Genomic DNA, 18,883 nt, shown 5'->3' on the forward strand with positions numbered 1-18,883 from the left:
TTCAATCACCACTCAAGCTCCACTGCATAGTAGGAGCGATAACTTCTGGATTTTAGATATTCTGCTCAGTTCAATATAAATTCTAGGTTTCACTTCACTGCAGGAAAATAACTGACTAAATGTGGATGAACAGATCATTTCCCAGTTGAGGGTTTGGGGATTCTATTCTCTTATATTCAGTCTAATCATTTCTTGAAGAGAAAAAACAATGATTATTAAGTTTTTCAATATGTATATAAATTAGGTTAAATTAGAAATGAATGCTTAACACAGCATAGTAATGTCTAAAAATCGGAATCATAGGTTGGAAAAGTCAGCTACGGTCCAGCCTCCCACAAACTTCAAAGAGTGTTGGTCCAGGCCCCATAGCCGTTACCTAACAGACATTAATTCCAAGCTATCCCTTAGAAACCTTGAAAATTTGGCCCTAAATGATCAAGAGAAGAAAATAGATGCATTAGTGCCTGCTCCACCACTTCTCTATTTTTCAGGCTAACCAGTCACTGGCGATATAGGAGAAAAGCCAAGTTAGCTTGAGAAAGTTAAGAGAGCCAAATTACCATAGAAAATCTTTCTCACAATCAAATGTTTTCCCTCCCACACAGAAGACTGGAACCCAGATGCCCTCAGGTTTTAAAAATGAGTAGAAAAAGAAGAAAAAGCTGCAAGGGCAGAAAAAGCTCTGATTCCAGAGAATGTAAGTTTACTGAAACATTTAATTTGAAGTAAAAAATCAGAATCATAGGTGTTTACTCTCCAGTCATTCATCAAGACAGAAATCTATCTTTATGACCAAAGCTGTTTCTTAAATTGGAAATATGTACACACACAAGTGTGGGTACATATAGGTAACATCTTGATGAGACTACTTATTTTCTGTTGCGCTGCGATCCTATTTAGATGCTGATGTTTAATATCTCAAGTTTACATCATTCTTGCTGTAAACTTACTGATGTTGTTCAAGTATAATAGCTTGATCTAATCCTACTTAGGTAGATGTCACTGTAAAACTATTATCCTCTAATGCACATGACCTATTCTAAAAAAAGCCCTAGCCAGGCAGATTTTCATATACTGTATAAATGCCATGAAATCTTGCCATGAATCAGCTTCCCCCAGGAAATAGTATTGTCCTGCACTTAGAACAGAGAGTTGTGGCTCATGCCCCCGGGAATGCTGCCACTGATTTGCTGTGTGATTGTGACAATATTCATTAATCCCTTTGTTTGCTCATCTGTAAAAGGATTACAAAAGTCAAGTTCTATGTAATCTACCCCAAATTGCGAACGTGCAATGGGATATTGATTGTCCCAGTGCGTTCACAGGAAAGAAGTAAATACTCAGAGGAAAAATGGAAGTAAAAAGGATAGATCTTTCTAAATGCAAGTATAATCCTATATCATCTTAATACTATAAAACTGAGAAAAAAACATGTATTAATATATCAATTTCCTGTAACTGGAGTGAGTTCCTGTAATTAGAATGAGTTAACATGGTCTACCCTATTTGGCTTTGTATTACTTATCAAATAACTATGTCAAAAGAAACAAACACTAGAAAGGAAAAAAATGCTATTGTGGAAAATACACTATACTTTAGAGCTAAAATAGGCATTTTCTATAAAAAGTGTCTCGAAGCTAACCACAGAGTTACTGCCTACCAAATCACGAGAAAAATGTTTTTCTTCTTCTCCCCCCTCCTTAAATTAGATGAACAATTGCCACCCATTTGTAAATGCCAGCAAAATCTAGAAAGCCTTGAAAATAAAGTAGATGATGAGCTGTCTCACTTCTCTGAGCCGTTAAATGTAAAGCGTTCTGAAGAAAATGGAAAAGATCATGAAAATAAGAATCAGAGTAGCTCGGACGCATCTGAAGATAGAGACCTTGATAACATATCAGATAGTGAAAAAGAAGGAAAGAAGGAAAAGAACTGCCCTCCTCAACCGTTCTCTTCTCAGCAAAATGAAATCCTAGCTACAGTAACTTTTGGTGAGTCAGACGGTTCATCAACAGGAAAAATTACACTGTGGGGCAAACCAGACTCTGCAAAGTCCATTAGTTTGGCTACTGGAAAAATTACTGCAGAAGTAAAATACGGTTCATTTAATATGAAAGTTGAAATTAAGAACCTTTCTTTGTTTGGCACTGGAACAAACCTTGTAGTTGAAAAAAGGAAAAGTTCAAAGAACAGTAAACGCTGTCATGAAAGACGATACCAGAAAAGCCAGTATTCAAAATATCCTAAGTACCAGTGTCCTTCAACTAACCATTCAGTAGATGACAATGAGAAATATAAGGTACCCTCTAAACATAAAATCCAAGCTGCTACTAACAAGGATGCCTCCCTGAAAATGAACATTGAAGGAAAAGAAATTAAAGTGAAATATACCAACAGAAAGAAAAATCTGATGGTTAACATCAAACCTAGTGAACAGGTACATAGCAAAACCTGCAACGCTGACCATGAAGTTATGTACTGGAGTGAAACAGATTACTCTGTAACAGAGGCACCCTGCAACACAGATTGTGAGTCATATTTTAGCCTTCATGAAAACGACAACCATACATTCCTGGATGGGTGCGTACTTCTCCCTCCACCTGAAGAGTTTGCTGACTATGACAAAATGCATTTGGATACTATTACAGAGGGGGTGTCTTTGTACTCTGAGAATGAGAGAAGAGACTCCAACAGCCTCTCTGCAGCCTTGAGAATTTGGGAGGAAGACAATTATTTCTGCAAACGTAACAAAAAGGAGTATAAAGACCACACTAGTGAAACGGAATATTTTTCAAAAGATAAAATAATTTCCTCAAAAATGAATAATAGAAACATTCTAGATAGTAATACCTTGAATAAGCCAAACTTTGGTAAGGCACTCATCAATAAGAGCAGTGGAACAGGTCAAGAAAGAAATATCAGTGACAACAGCAGTGACACTGGACAAAAAGCAGCAAGAAGAAAGTCTTTCCCAGATACTACCCTTGATGTACTATCACCAGTTCATCCTAGAAGGGATTCTGGCTTTTATTCATTGCCGTCCTTATCCTTAAAGGTATTATCTAAGGAGGCCAAACCAGGAGATGTTTACAGCAAGAACCCACACACTCATAGCAGCGATACAGAACTTTGTAAGTGTCCTGACTTCACCTCATCACTGAGAAGTTTGAGAAGTCTTAAGTCTTCATATCAGTATGCTTTCACCTCCTTTGATCATAATATTACCATTTATCCATCTGAAAGTCTAGATGATACTTGTTTACTAAATGACTATACAAGCTATATGAGGCAAAGTGAAGAAACAGAAGAAACATTAATAAAGACTTTTCATTCCAGTGATGCTATAAATGAGAAACGAGAAAATAAATATGTGGCACCTCTGAGAAACCTAGCCATAAGGGAAGAAGACATGGAGCCTACCAAAAGCATTTTAGATGAAGGGACACCAGTGTACAGTCATTTAGAAAAGCATGCAGATTTGCAGAGCAAAGATCAGTTGATACAGGTCTCTTCACCTCCTAGAAGCCCATCAGGTGACCTTATTACTGACAAGGAAAGTACTGATGATGCGGCTACCGAATGTGTCACAAACCAACTTTTAGCTTTACAGCCAAATGTTCAGCTATCCCCTGCAGAGCCTGCAGTAACAAAGAAAAGGAGAGGATCAGTAATGACTGTAATAACTGGTGAGCTAGAACAAAGACTCATCATCCAAGGTGACAACAAGTTGATACCAAATTCCTGTGGCCCTGCAGTAAGAAAAGAGCCTAAACTTCCCTGTAGTATACCAAAAAAATCCTTGCTGTCACCCTTGCTATTGGACCCTGAGGAGCTTGACACGGAGAATGAGTTAGAAAGCTTGTCTGAGATACAGGACATATCTGTGAATATCCCTGATGAAGCTAATTGCTGTAATGATTCAGCACAGGCTGCCACATTATCTACCTCTTCAGCATACACAGAAAAGAAACAGATTTTGACAGAACATTCATATATCAAGGAAACAACTGAGAACCTTTACAGCAAACAATTATCTGATGATAGCCTAAGAAGAGAGCCTGGAGCACATCAGTCACATCAGTTAGCCAAATCCAACTCTGATGAAGCTGATAAAAAGTCTGAAATGAAGGAAGATTTCCATCAGAATACAGATATCACCACTTCATCAATAAAACAGATTAGTCAGAAAGGTAGGTATTCTAAGACTTTCGGAGTTAATATCACTTATGCACCTTCTGTGTAGCTGGCTTAGTGCTTTATTGAAGTCTATTTGGGAAAAGTATATTATTAATTTACAAAGAGATTATATGGGTATGCTTAGCTATTTGGTTATATTATACAGTTATTGTGTTGAGGATTCTAAGAGCTTTCTTGCAGAGTCAAGTAAGTTTTAATAAAAAATAAAAGAAAAGTTTAGTACGGCTTTCTTCAAGGAGTGAGTTTTCTACATTGAACAATCAACCCACCTGATACATCTAAGTGAGAGAGGCAAACACCGAAACATGTTTGTTTTTGTTTTTGTTATTATTTAAATGGTTGCCATGTGACATTCTCAGAGCTCTAGTCGGTATTTCAAAACCACATAAGTATGTTTCTGGAATCCATGTGGTCCAAGCAAATATTGAATTCTAAGAACATCTCATCCTAATTCTGGTTAAGCCTTCTATGAGACTCGGAATGACCACAGCAGATCATTTAACCTTACTTCCTCCTCTCTGTATATAGCTGAGAAAACTGCATATGATAAAGGATTTTTTTTTCCCCCTTCACATGAGGTGTTAATCTGTTAACAAAATTTCTTATCTTCCCTTCTGTAATCCATCCACCCATGTCCATGACTGGGTCACTTAGAAGGAGTGCTTTGAATCATAAAAATGTGAAGCCACACTGGGACATTGCGCACTACAATGTACACTTTTTACTTTACCTATACATATGAATATGTGCACACACCTTTGTAAATCTTCAGTCTGTATTTTTGAAATATCATTCCAAATCTCTTGATTAAAGAAAAATTAAAATTATATGCAAATATAAATCAGATCATCCTCACTCACAGTATTCTTTTAACACGTACACAGTATGTAAGCATCAAATAATAGTAAGAGCTTTGTTATTTGCTTCAGTGAAGCTAGCATCTCAAGTACGATGTCTAAAATTGTCTATCTCCACGTCAATGCCAGATAAAAATTGTTTCTATTTTTTACTCTGAAGTAAAGTACAGAAAAATACACACATACGCATTGCTGAAATTTAAAACTTAAAAAAAATGTATTTCTTTAAGTTTGGAAGGCTGTGGAGAAATTTTGGCATTTAAGGAAAAATGGAATTTGAGATTTCCAAAACGAGTTAAATGTGTGCAATGTTAATGGTATATTTCATACTGTTTTTTGTGATAAAATGGTTAACTTGGTAGAGCTAGTTACCTAAGAATCTCAGGACAATAGGAATAAAAGGCTGTAGAGCCAATTATACTTACAAGAAGTTAAGCATAACTCAGTGCATGCAATACTAAAAAGTTAGTCATTGTAAGTCTGTAGAGGCCACAAAATAAATCTGATAACATACAAATCTGTAAAAATTGCACTAGTATGGAAATACTGTTTTTAAAGGTTAAGTACTTGCAGTAAAAACTGCTTGAGTGAATTTTATAAGAGCCAGTTCACAGATCTTTGGTTCATGGATCATTGTCATCTGTCCTTTTGTGGTAAAATGAGCTCACTATCACTTCAGTGTACATAAGCCCAAATATATGCACTTGCAGGTTTTCCCTATGATATCATATGAATTCAGATCAGACTATGCATTCAAAATAGATAATGTCATGCAAGCAAAGCGGCTAACATGCAAACATGCATCCACATATTTTGCAAATGTTGTTGAAGAGGGACCACAACAAGATGATGTTGTTGGCCTTTGAGGGACCACAACAGGGGGAGCAAGCACCCCTAGAGTCCAAAAGAAATGCTTCTAGGTTAAGTTCTAAAAATATGTAATTTTGCATTATTATCTACCAGAGAATAATACAACTTTGACTATTTCTTTTAACATGAGCAGATGTAACTATCTGCATATGTTATGCCATGCAATGTTAAGAGAGCAGTTTTCAAGATCTCTGACCTCAGCTGAAACTACATTAAGGAAGTGCCTCAGAAGACACCAGTCAGCCTGGAATGCAACCTGCCATATTCAATTTCAGAAGGCAATGTGTCTAGCAGGTTTGCAGACTAGGAGTTTCGTACTGTTTGCAAATATGTACTTTTTTATCATGGGGAAAATACTTTTTAAAATCTTAATAATCTTTAAAAGCCACTGGAAAGTTTTTAATAATCTTTTTTGTTCACAATATCTACAGAAAATATTGATAGGTCCTCCAAGTTCCCCTGTTTCAGCACTGCCAATGGGAATCTCAAAACTACCAAAAGTCTGCTATTGATATGTAGATATTGATATATGTATACTTCATAAAAATTAACAGAAAAACAATTAAATGAAATCTCTTTAGAACAAAGGTATGGAAAGAAGACATTGAAGGAAGCCTTCAGAACAAGGGGAAATTTTTCTAGCTTCCACCTATCCCAGGAATAGTGGGCTTAGAAGTGAAGTTAACAAGCTTGGAAACCTTGATAAGGAAACAACTAAGGAGTAGAGAAACACTGTTCTGAGTCTAGCGTGGCTTTGTAAACAAAGGACTACATGTTTTCCTCCCTTGCTGCAGGGCAGGCCATTTTTTTACTACTATTTTGTTCTGCCTATCTCAGGCAGAAGAAGCCTTGACTTCTCACACGTTGAACCTCAGTGGCTAAACACGCTGCACAGAAGTGCACTTGGCTCACAATAGCAAGGAATGGTTATTTGTTTTCTCTTGAATTTGTTCCCCTCTCTTTCCATTTCCCCTAGCTTAGATTTATCTATGTGTGTGCTGTCTCTTAACTATCACCTCACCTGGTTTGTGCCACCCAGAACCCTTTGGCCCTCTGTTAGTCTATGAATTTGAATTTTGCATGTGTGTTATTTCTGTGAAGGTGCCACTGTAAATGAGTAAATGCGTGCATCCAGAAAAAAAGGTGAGCATTTAAAGCTTTAAAACTGATTAACGTGAATCACAGGCCACTTGGAATGTGGGAACACCAATCTAATTTGGCAAGACTCTGGGCACAAGGGGCAGTGTGGGGCTTCCTGTGCTCAATAATTGAATGATGCTGGAAGGGAAGCATGGCAATTTTCAACAAAGGGAGAGAATATTTAGAACAAAGGGGAAAAATAGAGCAAAACTTTGTGAACAGGATTTGGAGGAGAAGTCCAGGCAATATAAAAGTTTGCTGATGATGTGAGAACTCACTAATAGTCAGAGGGACAATGACTATTTTCACTAAAGTCAAAGGCATTTCAAGAAATCAGTTTCCTGACTCTTACCAATAATCAGTTGTCTCGGGAAAGGGGCTAAGTGATACATGTCAGTGACAGTGATCTGAGTGAGGCCAGAACGAGACAGAAAGGACAAGGGTGCTACTGAACAAAGAGATGCACTCTTCTCTGCATAAAGAACTCAGTTCTTCTAAAAAAAATACAGTTTATGAATATTTTCAATGTTTTTGGTATTTTCATTTTTATATTTGCAAACAGGCTACTCATATGTACAGTGTGGAAATTTAAAACAGTATAATTGCCTAAGCATATTCTGAAAATGTCTTACACATATTTCTCACAAACAACATCCGATTATAATTTAGACTTGAAATCAGAAGTGAATAAGACCAGAAAGTTACCTTTGTTGAAAGACACCAGAGCCAGCGATAGCTCCCAGGAAGAAGCAATAGACCAATGGGCCAGGAGACGGAAACAATTCAAAGACAGCAAAAAATGCAGTTCAACTGGAGGAAGCTCCATAAACAGCACAATCACCGAGGGATCAAGTGAGTACATTAGTCTGACAATTGTATTATTTTTCCGTTTTGTTCCTGACACCCTGTTAGGATTATCAGCCATGGAAACTGATCTTCAGTTCATAACCTGAGTCCCTATCTTAGTCATTACTGTGAGCAACCATACGTTATCTGATTTAACCATTCCTCAGCATGGAATTTGGCTCCTTCTTTCTCCTTCATACAAAACAACAAACAATCTGACTGATAAAAAGTAGATTGTACCATCCTTGTCCGAATACAATTAGGTTTAGGACAAACTCTAAACATAGAAAGTTAGGTGATTGCTCATGGTAGCAGTTTTGTGGGTGCAGCAAAAACATCTGTCTCATTGCCTACTTTGCTTAAGTAAGAGCCATGGGAAGCTGGGAGTTATTTTCTCCTCACTAAGACACCTCCCTCAGCTTTTATCTTCAGGTTTGCTACCCAGGTCGTCCTTTACTGTCCCTCCCATTACTGGAACAGGTATTCCTGTAACTGTCTCATTAAGAAATCTGTCACCTTGCCACGTGTTTGAGACTATACCAAACTCAGCAGCTTGAAATCTCATGGGAAGGAGTTTTAAAGGCGAACTGCTTAATGAATTTACACTTTGTGCAGCTGGAGTCCCCGTGCAGGGACTGTACAGTCTAGGAGAGAGCATATGTTATACTTCTCATTTAACATTGCCTTTGCCTCCTGATTTGCTACTTTAGCTAATATAAGTAGATTTTACAAATGAAGATTTGTTTATCCTTTTGTTAGCAAACGGAAAAAATATTACTGATACTGCAGACACAGTTGCCCCTCTTAAAGGAATACTTTGTGCTAGAACGTCTACTTTTTGTGAAGAAAGTTTTGTTTACAGATGGATAACCCTCTTTTTGAAGGAGATTAAGTGCAAACCTGTATAAGACTGGCAGCTATAAGACCGGTATCTTCAGTGTAGGTCCAATACAACATAGACTGTGAATATGTTCCAGCTCTGTACTGGAGGGAACTTCTACAATCAGTGGGAGCTCAATTCATTACCTAAACATAGGTGCCTACTGCCAACGGGGACTCCATTAGGGTTCTGAGGTATCCATATAGGACTGTCAGATATTGCACATGACCTAACAGGATATCCATGCCCTTTTGAAGCAATAACTGCAGGGCAAGTGGGATACTCTTAAGACACCTAATATGATACTTGCAACCTGTGCTCAGGCAAATAAGCCACTCCCGAAGTTTTTAGCGCCCATTAACAAAACAGCAGGGATGACTGACTGATTTGATGTATAAATCAAAAAGCTGTTTCTTGGCAACAGCTTGCAATCTTTGTCCCTAATCAAGATTCAAGGCCAGCACAAAAGGATTTGAGTTATCATTACAAATCACCAGAGCCCAAACCTACCAGGAGATACATACAGCAAGATAAACTGTTCATTGACTTCAACAGTAGTTGCTCTTGAACACAGTTAGACTGTTACTTTTACTAGATGAGGCACACACAGTTTCACAGAGGATATACCGAAAAACCCAAACAAACAAAAAGCACCACACACCCAACTTGCAACAGCTGGAATTGCTTCCCTTGAGACAACACTTTTGCCAGAATATGGCATGAGCCTGAAGCGGCCTCTAAACCAGATGAATGATCAGACAATTCTGTTGCAAATCCTAGTATCTAATCATTTTGGACAGCATGCTACAGGCCTGAGACTTGGTAAGATACCCTTTCTGTCCCTGTCCCTTTGGCTGCTACCCTGTTCCCTGGTGTTTGCAGACTTGCGAAAACTCTCATCCATACTTGCTGGCAGGAACTCCTCAGATGCTTGATTCCAGTAGCCAAAAAGAACCTAAGTGCAACTCATGCCTCACACTCCTAAGATGCTAGACTTGACATCTGTACCAAGAGCTCGAGCAGAGGAGAGGTGACGAGACATCCAGGAAATGTCTTGGCATAACTCCCTAATGCCAAAGTGCCACTATTTCTTTCTGTGTGTTTGCCTATTCAGTGCACTTTGTACCAAACTGCTCGGTACTAGTCTAGGTTTTCTGCATTTATAAATTCATGCTAGTTGGCTAAGATATGCTTTAACTATGACAGCTCAGTAGTATCTAGTTGTTAGTGGCATTTTTGCAGTTAATCATGGCATCTCATACTTTCTGCACAATAAAGGAGAAGTCAGTAGATGTGGTATATTTGTGTAGATAGATACAGTTAAGCAAACTGTCAAAGTGAAGGAAAATTGGACTGTACTGGATACATGTTAAATGTATCCAGGAATTAACTTACTGAAGAAAATTAAAGAAAGGGTAATCTTTATCTTTTCTGTTTTGAAGTTGGGCATCATTCTACCTGTCACACCAAATACAGGATAAACAAAGAAAATAGAGCCTTTCCCCAGCTGCGTTATATAAGGCATTTTGTACTTGAAGGACGTTTTTTTTTTTCTTCCTCTCAGACAATTTATACTAAAGCATTTTTTCAGTCTATCCATTAATGTACTCTCTGACATTTTATACTTTTCTATGCTTTTCACCATTTGGTTTTAGCTTTCGAGTTGCAGCTCCCAGACTGCTCAGGAAGTTGCCATATCACTGCACAGCCTTTTTTTCCCCACAGTCAAACTGTTATCTACAGCCTGCCTCTCACTCAGCCATCTCCCCTCCTGTCCTGGCCCCTTGTCACCCTGAAAATTATTGTTTTGTTTTTTTTTTCTATAGCAGAGGAATTATAGAGGTCTTCACTGTCTCCATGCTAATCTGGGTGATATGGTTTGAGCTGTCTTGGACTGTTACAAGACACAAGATATTGTGTATGTAAATTAATATAAAACATGAATCTGAAAATCCAGTATTAATGTTTTGCAATGAAAAATATTAATTATGAAAGGATGTACATATAGGCTACTTAGACTATATTATAAATGTCAGTGATATACTGCATACGCTATTGTAATGAAAGTATGAAGGTTTCATTTGGTCAACAGTCCATATCCTATAAAGAAAAAGGGTCAAAATTCTATATGTTTGTCTGTCACATATCTTAAATAATGTCTTGCAACTTCATAGGACTTTAATACAGATTTTTCTAAAAACACATGGAACAATAGACTATTCATAGTGTACTGTAACTGAGTGAACAGTGACTCATTTGTCAAAAAACAAAAAAAAAAGAAAAAAGAAAAGAAAACCACTAATTTAACATACTATGCAGGGGCATATAAACAATGATCATTACATTCCAAAAACTCAGGGTTTCAGAACTTTTGTAGCCACAGTGTAGTGAGTGTAGTGTTTCGCATGGACAGTTAGTGGTCAACAGGAGAAACAGAGGTGAGTCGGTTAGCAGAGTAAAAGAAAAATACGGTATCTGCAGAAAACAAGAAAAATCTGCCACAGAAGCAGAGAAATACCATGTACTGCAACACTGTATTTCTCAGTATGACATTATAAAGATATTATTTTAACAAGAACAACTCAGCAGGAATGTATTGATTTGAGGTCCTTTACTGTATGTGGATGCAATTACATTCTTATGAAACCTCATAATAACACAAGTAACATTAAACCAGGTCAAACAAATATTGAGCAGCCTAAAGCATTACAGAGGACAAGCCAGAAGTTCTATATCCAAAAATAAGACTCTTTCCTTGCTTCCCTTTTAATACAACTAAATACAAGACTACACATCTGGAAGAGTTAAGATTAGGCAAACAAATGTAGTAATCATCACTTGAGTCATGTCAGTTACTTTTCTGCTTCTTTTTGTCTTCCCACATGCACTGGACTCGCACTAAATTCCTATAAAACTTGTTTAGCTTGCTAATCAAATAGACCAGATAAGAAGGCTTCACAGTTAACTGCCTAAAGCCAGACATCTCTTAAACAGGTGCAGCTCCTATTTTGACCACTGGCGTTTAGACTTCATTTGGTATTTGAATTCAACATGCAATGGCACCCAATATTGTGATCTTATATTCTAACATCTTTGCAACACTATCTTTTATTAGCAGCAGCAAAATTGCAGAACTAGGTTGAGACATTCTGAACACTTCACTAAGAAGTTCATGGCATTTCTTCCTTGCTGGCTGGCTGAAGTCTGTTATTTTCATTCATTTTGCCTAATGACATTATTTTTATTTGTTTTATCCTCATGATAGTGAATTCAGAGGATGCTCGGTCAATAGATCTGGGACTACATTCTGAAAATGAGGATAGAGGTTTCTATACAGAAAACTTTCATTCTGCTTCCTGGGTTTTCAGAGGAGATGATGTCTCTCCCAATAATAGTCCTAGATGTCTCAGCAAAAGGCCTAGACCAGTAGCAAGTAAGTAGTCTAAAGCTACAAGTAATAAATGTCATAAAACTCTATGTAATTTTGGGCACTCTGAGGATACCATGGGATTAACATTTTGGAGAAGGTACCAGACACTTACGCTGAAGACAAGAAAAAGAGGAAACCAAGAAAGTAAAAGAGGATTAAAAAACTGAATAAGTATTTCTTTTTGAGCTAATCTCTCGCATAATACCATAATTGCCTGACAAAATCTATATTGGTAAGAGATCAGAATTAAACCTCATCTCTTGCTGCACGATAAACATAAAAGCAATGTATTTCATAGCTTCTTCAAGCATGGCAATATCATACAGGACTATTTGTGGACATCAGGTATATTTAATAGTCATAAAATCAGGTCTGCATCAAACTTTCAAACAGTAGATCAGAGAGAAAAACATAAAGCTTGCTGTGAGTATGAAGTAGTTTTCTTGTTCTATTTGCAGTTTAAACCCTGTCACGCAAACAGATACAGTGAATGTCTTTTTTGTTTGTTGGGTTTTCCTTTACTGTTCAATTGTTAAGTTGCTGAAAGGTAACATGGTTTGAAGAGCTGAGAACAAAGTGAAATACCTCTGTAGCTTTACAGGAGATAGTTCTTTGTTGGAGCTCATAAATCATTCACCACACACTGGAGGAAACAAACGTGCTCTATAAATCTCCAGGTATGAAAAATCTCCATTAAAATATATGGGAATATTCTATAGAGCATTTTGATTGCTTTCTCTCCCCAGAGGAAAGTCAGAAGTTCAGCAAACCACTTAAAGTAGGTATTGAAGTATCTATGCTCTTTTAGATAGATGATGTCAATTGGCCTGCTGGTAAAGAAACCTCTAAAGCAACTTCTATCTTTCAAATGTTACACAATTTGAAGACAAAATAACTATCATAAAATAATATTAAATTGGCCCTCATTAAACAAACCCGGTAAAAGAATCAAATGATCAAAAGCAGACACTGAGAAGAGAATTTGAGTTTACACCGAAGTCTGTCAGGAGTATAACATTTATTAATGAACCAGGCCTTTTGAGACATGATACTAATACTAGGCCTTTATTGCTGTTATGGGAAAGAGAAGAGTTGAAATGTGAAGTAGAGAGTTAGACCCTAATCCTCCTTTATAAGGACAATGATCCTTTTGTGTGTTGAATTCTGCTAACTTGAAAGACATTTCACATGGTACAGCCATCCGTAGTAGGAGATCCCAGTGCCAGGGGACAGGGGGAAGGGGTTCGACTAGAGGACAGTGAGGGAGTGAGAGTAGGGAGTGAACAAGGAAGGGATGAAAGAGTAAAAAGGAAGCAACTGATATCCAAAAGATAGAGACTTTCAAAAACATGAAAAGAACTGCAGTTCAAGAAATAGACTTAAACTCGTTCAAGAATTTAGAGTGAATTTAGATTTGCAACTTAGAGCTCTGACGCATTCATTTAACAGAGGGCAGGAGTGATTTTTCTTTCCCATAATGTAGTTGGTGGACTGGAATGTTTGAGTCTGTCTTTGCCACTTCAGCACAAAGTCCAGCCACTTAACTTAAACCGCTGATGAAATAATACTTCACTGAAGCTGTCTGACTGTGCCCTGAGATGAATGAGGTTCTGTCAATCTCAGTGTGAGGGAGGTAAGGACTGACAGAGGTGCAGTACCAAACAGCAAGGAGTGGTACTGAAACCATCCCAGCAACTTGCAGAAAGTATGAGTGTCGTTTCCTATAGATAGGAAGTTTTCTAAACAAGCTGCTGCCTGTTAAATTGAATTTGATTTGCAAAGAAAAAGGATCTCCTTTTTCCTCCACTGCAGTTCGTGAAAGAACAGTGAAGATCGCTAAAGGAACTGGCAATTACCCCTGGGGTTTCCGAATCCAGTTCTCAAAGCCTATCCTTGTGACTGAAGTTGACACAAGTAAGTAGTTGTTCTACCTATTAATTTCTGCTGTGAAAATATGTTATTAGTTTGCGTAATTAGTGGATATGAGGTATTTAATAAAACATACTTGCACTCCTGAACTGCTCGTGACAAACTATCTTAAGGACGCAGTAAGTCTGAGGCAAACAGGACACTAGTCTGTGTCCTTCCAATACCAGTTCATACCTTACGCAAGTGTCTGTATCAAACCTCTTTCCGGAGATAAGGTCTAGCACTCTGTGGGACTGACATCCATTAATGACAACAATCACAGAATGAAACAGAGGATGCAGTGAGGATGCACCCACGTCTAGAGTATGTGTACATACAGAGTAAAGAGTAGAGTTAGAGAAGGAACAGGAGGTAGAGTAGACTCTGAAAGATTTCTACTACAAAAGACTTAAAACTGTCATCCCAGATCAAGAGTGCTAGTGAGGACCCACCTGCAAGGCATCTAAGAATAGCTCTGTTACTTTCCTGGCTTTTTGTATCATGTTGTCCTGTTTCCTGACTACATGGGTCTAATATCGGAGGCCTCAGAATCCATTAGCTGAACCCATCACTTTAAATACTGCATATAGCGCTACCAAATGGTGTCATTATTCAACTCCTCTAGAGAAAATCAGAAAAGCCAGAAATCTGGCAAAGGAGCAAAATGCAGAGTAGAAAATGACATATCTGAAAAGGTCAAACACTTTACTAACACATTGCAAGCTCTAAGACTGGTATCAGAAACCCACGCAGCTCCTTAAGGTCTGAACATTGTTAGATTTATACCTCAGCCATCATGTCTTGTGCATGATGCTATTGTTCATGACTTCTAAAAGTCATTCTAACTTGTTGTCTAAGAGCAAGTGTTCTGCTTATTACATGCTAAAAACAAAGCCTTCAGTCTAGAAGAGCAACCCATGCAAAGGATAGTCCTATTCAACAGGAAAAAAAAAGTGTTAGAAGTGATTAACTTATTTTCTACCAATTTGCAGGAGCTGACTATGACTTATCCAAGGATCTCTTGGATACTGTAACCTACATGTAAATAAACATGATTTTGGCAACATGTCCTAGAAAACCGTTCTGTATTTAAGCATGTACAGGCAATAATTCCATTATCAATTGAAGCCTAGCCAATAATGTCAATCTAAAAAGCCTTTTGCCTGTAGAATATTGTACGGAGGACCTAGTAAGATTGAATTATGGATAAAGTGACTACATAATGCCATTTATCCCAAAACAGCTACATAATTTTACTTCAGAATACTTTTTTGTTAATATATCTATAGCTCTTCAGACTAGATAATTTTCACAGTATAATTTAGGTGCAAAACGATATGGCATGAATCTGAGAAAGTAATTTTGAGAAACTCTTTCAGCTTATCACATTAGAATGTTACTTTTGAGAAAGAGCTTAAAGATTGCCATCACTCATGCTGAGTATTTTAAGAAAACAAAATTACTGAGCTCTGCCATCATTGGCCTAAATACCGCAACTGTGGTGATGTGTACTTCGACAACTAGCTGTGGTATCAGATTGCTGGGAATTCAAGTCCCTATTCATGCAAAGTTCTCTTTGCTCCAAAGAGATATTTCTCCTCCCTGGTTCCAAAAGATTCAGCTGACTTCCCCATTGTAAACATTAGAGATTCCCTTAGTGCTCTTAAATCATAGAATAGAACCTCTGAAGAGACCCTTCAAATTCAAATGAGGAGTTTTACACCTAAATGTAAATAAATTATAAGTCATACACACGGCATTAACCCTAGTATCCAACAAGCACTAACCCTAACACGTACTAATTAAAATGCAAAACTGCTACTCACATTGTGTGTCACTACTAAGTTTATTTATATCTTTTGTTTTCAAATGTGCTTGCTTTTAAACAACAGACTATTCTTTTTTACAGATAAACTTTTAGTAAAATTTCATTTCTTCGAAATATGGCTGGCTTCATTAAAAGAGACATAAAAATTGCATCTGAATCGCTTTTCAGTTGCACAATGAAATAAAGACATTATTCTAATAATATTTTAAAGAGCATTTATGCTCATAAAATCTTGTATGATACGTTGAAGGCCAGCACAGACCAAAACACCTAATTTGCAAATGTGTTGTAATACATATGGGGGTGAACCATGGCTTTATTGTGCCTACTGTTTATTGTTAAGTTTTTACTAATTTGTTCCCCACAGCTTCTAAGTGACCTAAGAAATACATTGAGCCATCACATTTACTGATAGATTTCAGATTATTAAAAATTATACTTTAAATAATATGGGTGGGGAAAAATTTTTCCAGTAAGTTTTTCTCCCAGTATATTAGGAATGCTTAATTATAAATGAGAAGAAAAAACTGTGTCTGAAAAGTACGCGGGTGGGATTTAACCGACTGCATTAGTGTTTGTGAACGGAGCATATTTATCACATCTAATTTGCCTCCATTCCTGGCTAGCATTCGTCTGAGTCCTATTTTATTAGGAGCATATATACTTTGCAACAGTTGACAAATAAACAAGATGATACATTCACGATCCGAATCACTCACTCTTTTGTTAGCTAGTATGTTATTTCCTCTTCAAGTCACAAACCACAAAATATTATAACCAAATTCTGCTAACCAGCAAGATTTTTCTAAAATCCGTAACTCACTGGAGTAATGGATGCTCTTTCCACTGTCTTCACTGAAGACTGGATCAGATCTTTTTTGGAAATTTAGGCCCAAACCCTCAAAAATACTGGAGTGCCTACTCGCCTCTTAAAGTATTTAAATCATAATGACAGTAAATGACATTTCTCCACTGCCAGTGATTTTCTGGAATTGAATTAGTACTTAAACCCTGAAGTTTCATTTGTAGGCCACTAACAAGTTGCTCAGAAAAACTTACCCCCCTTGCTCAGAAAAGCTTACCCCACCTCCAAGTTCAAGTCATGAAGACCCCAAAGCATAATTCTTGACTGGCTGGACAGATATCTATTTTGCTATAACAACCTCATCACATAGATATGCTTGATAATAACATGCCTTTTTTTTCCAATTTTGATTCTAGACAGTACAGCTGAAGAAGCAGGGCTTCAGGTAGGGGATATTCTGATAGCAGTCAATGGAACGGATGTCACAAGCATGCCACATTCAGAAGCTGCAAATCTGGCAAGGAAAGGTGAGTTTGAAATCATCTTAAGTTACATGAATCAGGATCACTATACAATGCTCATAACATACCTGCAATATGACAATGGAGGTTACAGAAGACTCAATTAACAGTTTAATACATCTACACTGGCATTGCCTAAATCACTTGCTTTTCTAGACCTTGCTAGAAACATAGCAGAATATGGACATACTGACAAAATATTCCCCAAAGAGCATGTTTGACAATACAGGCAGCTTTTGGCTCTCCTGCCTTAATGAGAGAGTCTCCTGAAAGTGACTTCAGAGACACCAATATCCAATTTATGCCTTATGCTTCCTCAGGGGGAAAATTCACAGCTTGGTTCACTGCTCCCAGTAACTATTTCTGTGTTGCTGGGAACTGAAGTCTAGTCAGGAGAGCAGAGAGGTTATTTCATGAGGCAGCCTTTTGCAACATCGCAGAAACAAGCAGTCAGTAGTATTAATCAGGTATATTCTTCCTAGTATTGTGATGACTAAAACTTAAAGATACCCATGTTTGCATGTTGAAAGTCAACCTACTGCAGCTCTTTTATTTATCTCAGATATGGTTTTGACACGGGCTCACAGAAAATTCAATAAATTAAAATGCTTTTACAAGACAGTGACAAATTTATCTTGACACATACCAAGTTCTTTAATTATAGAGGTGCCATTCACACTGTTACATTTAAGAGTATGTCAAGTCTTTTAGTAGATAAATCTCTGATTACAGGGTATTTTTAACTCCACTAAGAGAACCCCCCCCTACCCTGGCATGAATCTTGGCACACAGGCAGCATTCCCAAAGTCAAATGTCCCCAAAACAGAAACCCAGCAAATGTTTTGCAAATGAAAATATGTCGTAGTCACAGTTCTCAATCTTTTTCAAACTGCCACCTGCTCTGAAGTAGTATCTGGTATAATCAGAATTTCAGGCCTCTAGGGGCAAAGCCATACATGTGCTGATAGCATCAGCATATTCTAAAACAGTACCACATTGCTGATAACAATATGACATTTTTAGCCAATCTTGCAGTCTAACACTTCTTTTGAGCACTTACCTTTTGCAATTGATAAGTGGGCAGATAAGCACAGAATAGGCTCCAACAGCAAGCCTCCTCTGTGAGGGGCATAAATAGCAGAAAACCTTAGCAGACTCCAAAACATAGAAAAGAAGGAAATCCCAAGAGCATATGTACGATAACAGAGACTGAAGGTGGCCCTAAGGGTATTCTCAGCAATTGTTGTATAAATCCCAATTTATGCATACACATCTGATTTCAGGCAATGAAATTTAGCCAGTTCTTCAAACTGATAAAATAAACTCGGTGCTAGCAAAAGTAGATCACAAAAGCTGTTTTAAGAGTTGTCTTCAGATAGCTGGCTCCATTACAAGTCCTCAGCACAATGTGAATTTCATCCCTGAATTTCTATTAAAAGAAGGCCAAACATTCTAGAGGCTGCACTAGGAGGAAAAGGGGAGGGGATGGCATACTGCCTTCGTGTTCTTCACCCCATAGCAGAGGAGTGTACTTCTCCAGGAAACTGGATTGTTATTTCTAGTTCTGACTTAGGTTTTAATACTCTTCATGTAATATTTTA

The 18,883-nt window shown here is 37.5% G+C and overlaps 1 protein-coding gene across 5 annotated transcripts in view; it reads left to right on the top strand.

Annotated features, from left to right (window-relative positions):
• The window catches only part of LOC104140165 (uncharacterized), a 60,677-nt gene that overhangs the window by 21,873 nt on the left and 19,921 nt on the right, over window positions 1-18,883 (top strand). For 3 of the 5 annotated variants that reach the window (XM_068924942.1, XM_009668748.2, XM_009668745.2), the window contains 6 exons: window positions 606-697; window positions 1,710-4,190; window positions 7,734-7,916; window positions 12,056-12,223; window positions 14,033-14,134; window positions 17,178-17,288. In XM_068924942.1, coding sequence (XP_068781043.1) covers window positions 606-697; window positions 1,710-4,190; window positions 7,734-7,916; window positions 12,056-12,223; window positions 14,033-14,134; window positions 17,178-17,288 — 3,137 coding nt within the window. The remainder of the gene's footprint in view (window positions 1-605; window positions 698-1,709; window positions 4,191-7,733; window positions 7,917-12,055; window positions 12,224-14,032; window positions 14,135-17,177; window positions 17,289-18,883) is intronic. The other 2 variants (XM_068924944.1, XM_068924943.1) reach the window with 1 other exon arrangement.

Source organism: Struthio camelus, chromosome W (assembly GCF_040807025.1).
Source record: "Struthio camelus isolate bStrCam1 chromosome W, bStrCam1.hap1, whole genome shotgun sequence".
Lineage (NCBI taxonomy): Eukaryota > Metazoa > Chordata > Aves > Struthioniformes > Struthionidae > Struthio > Struthio camelus.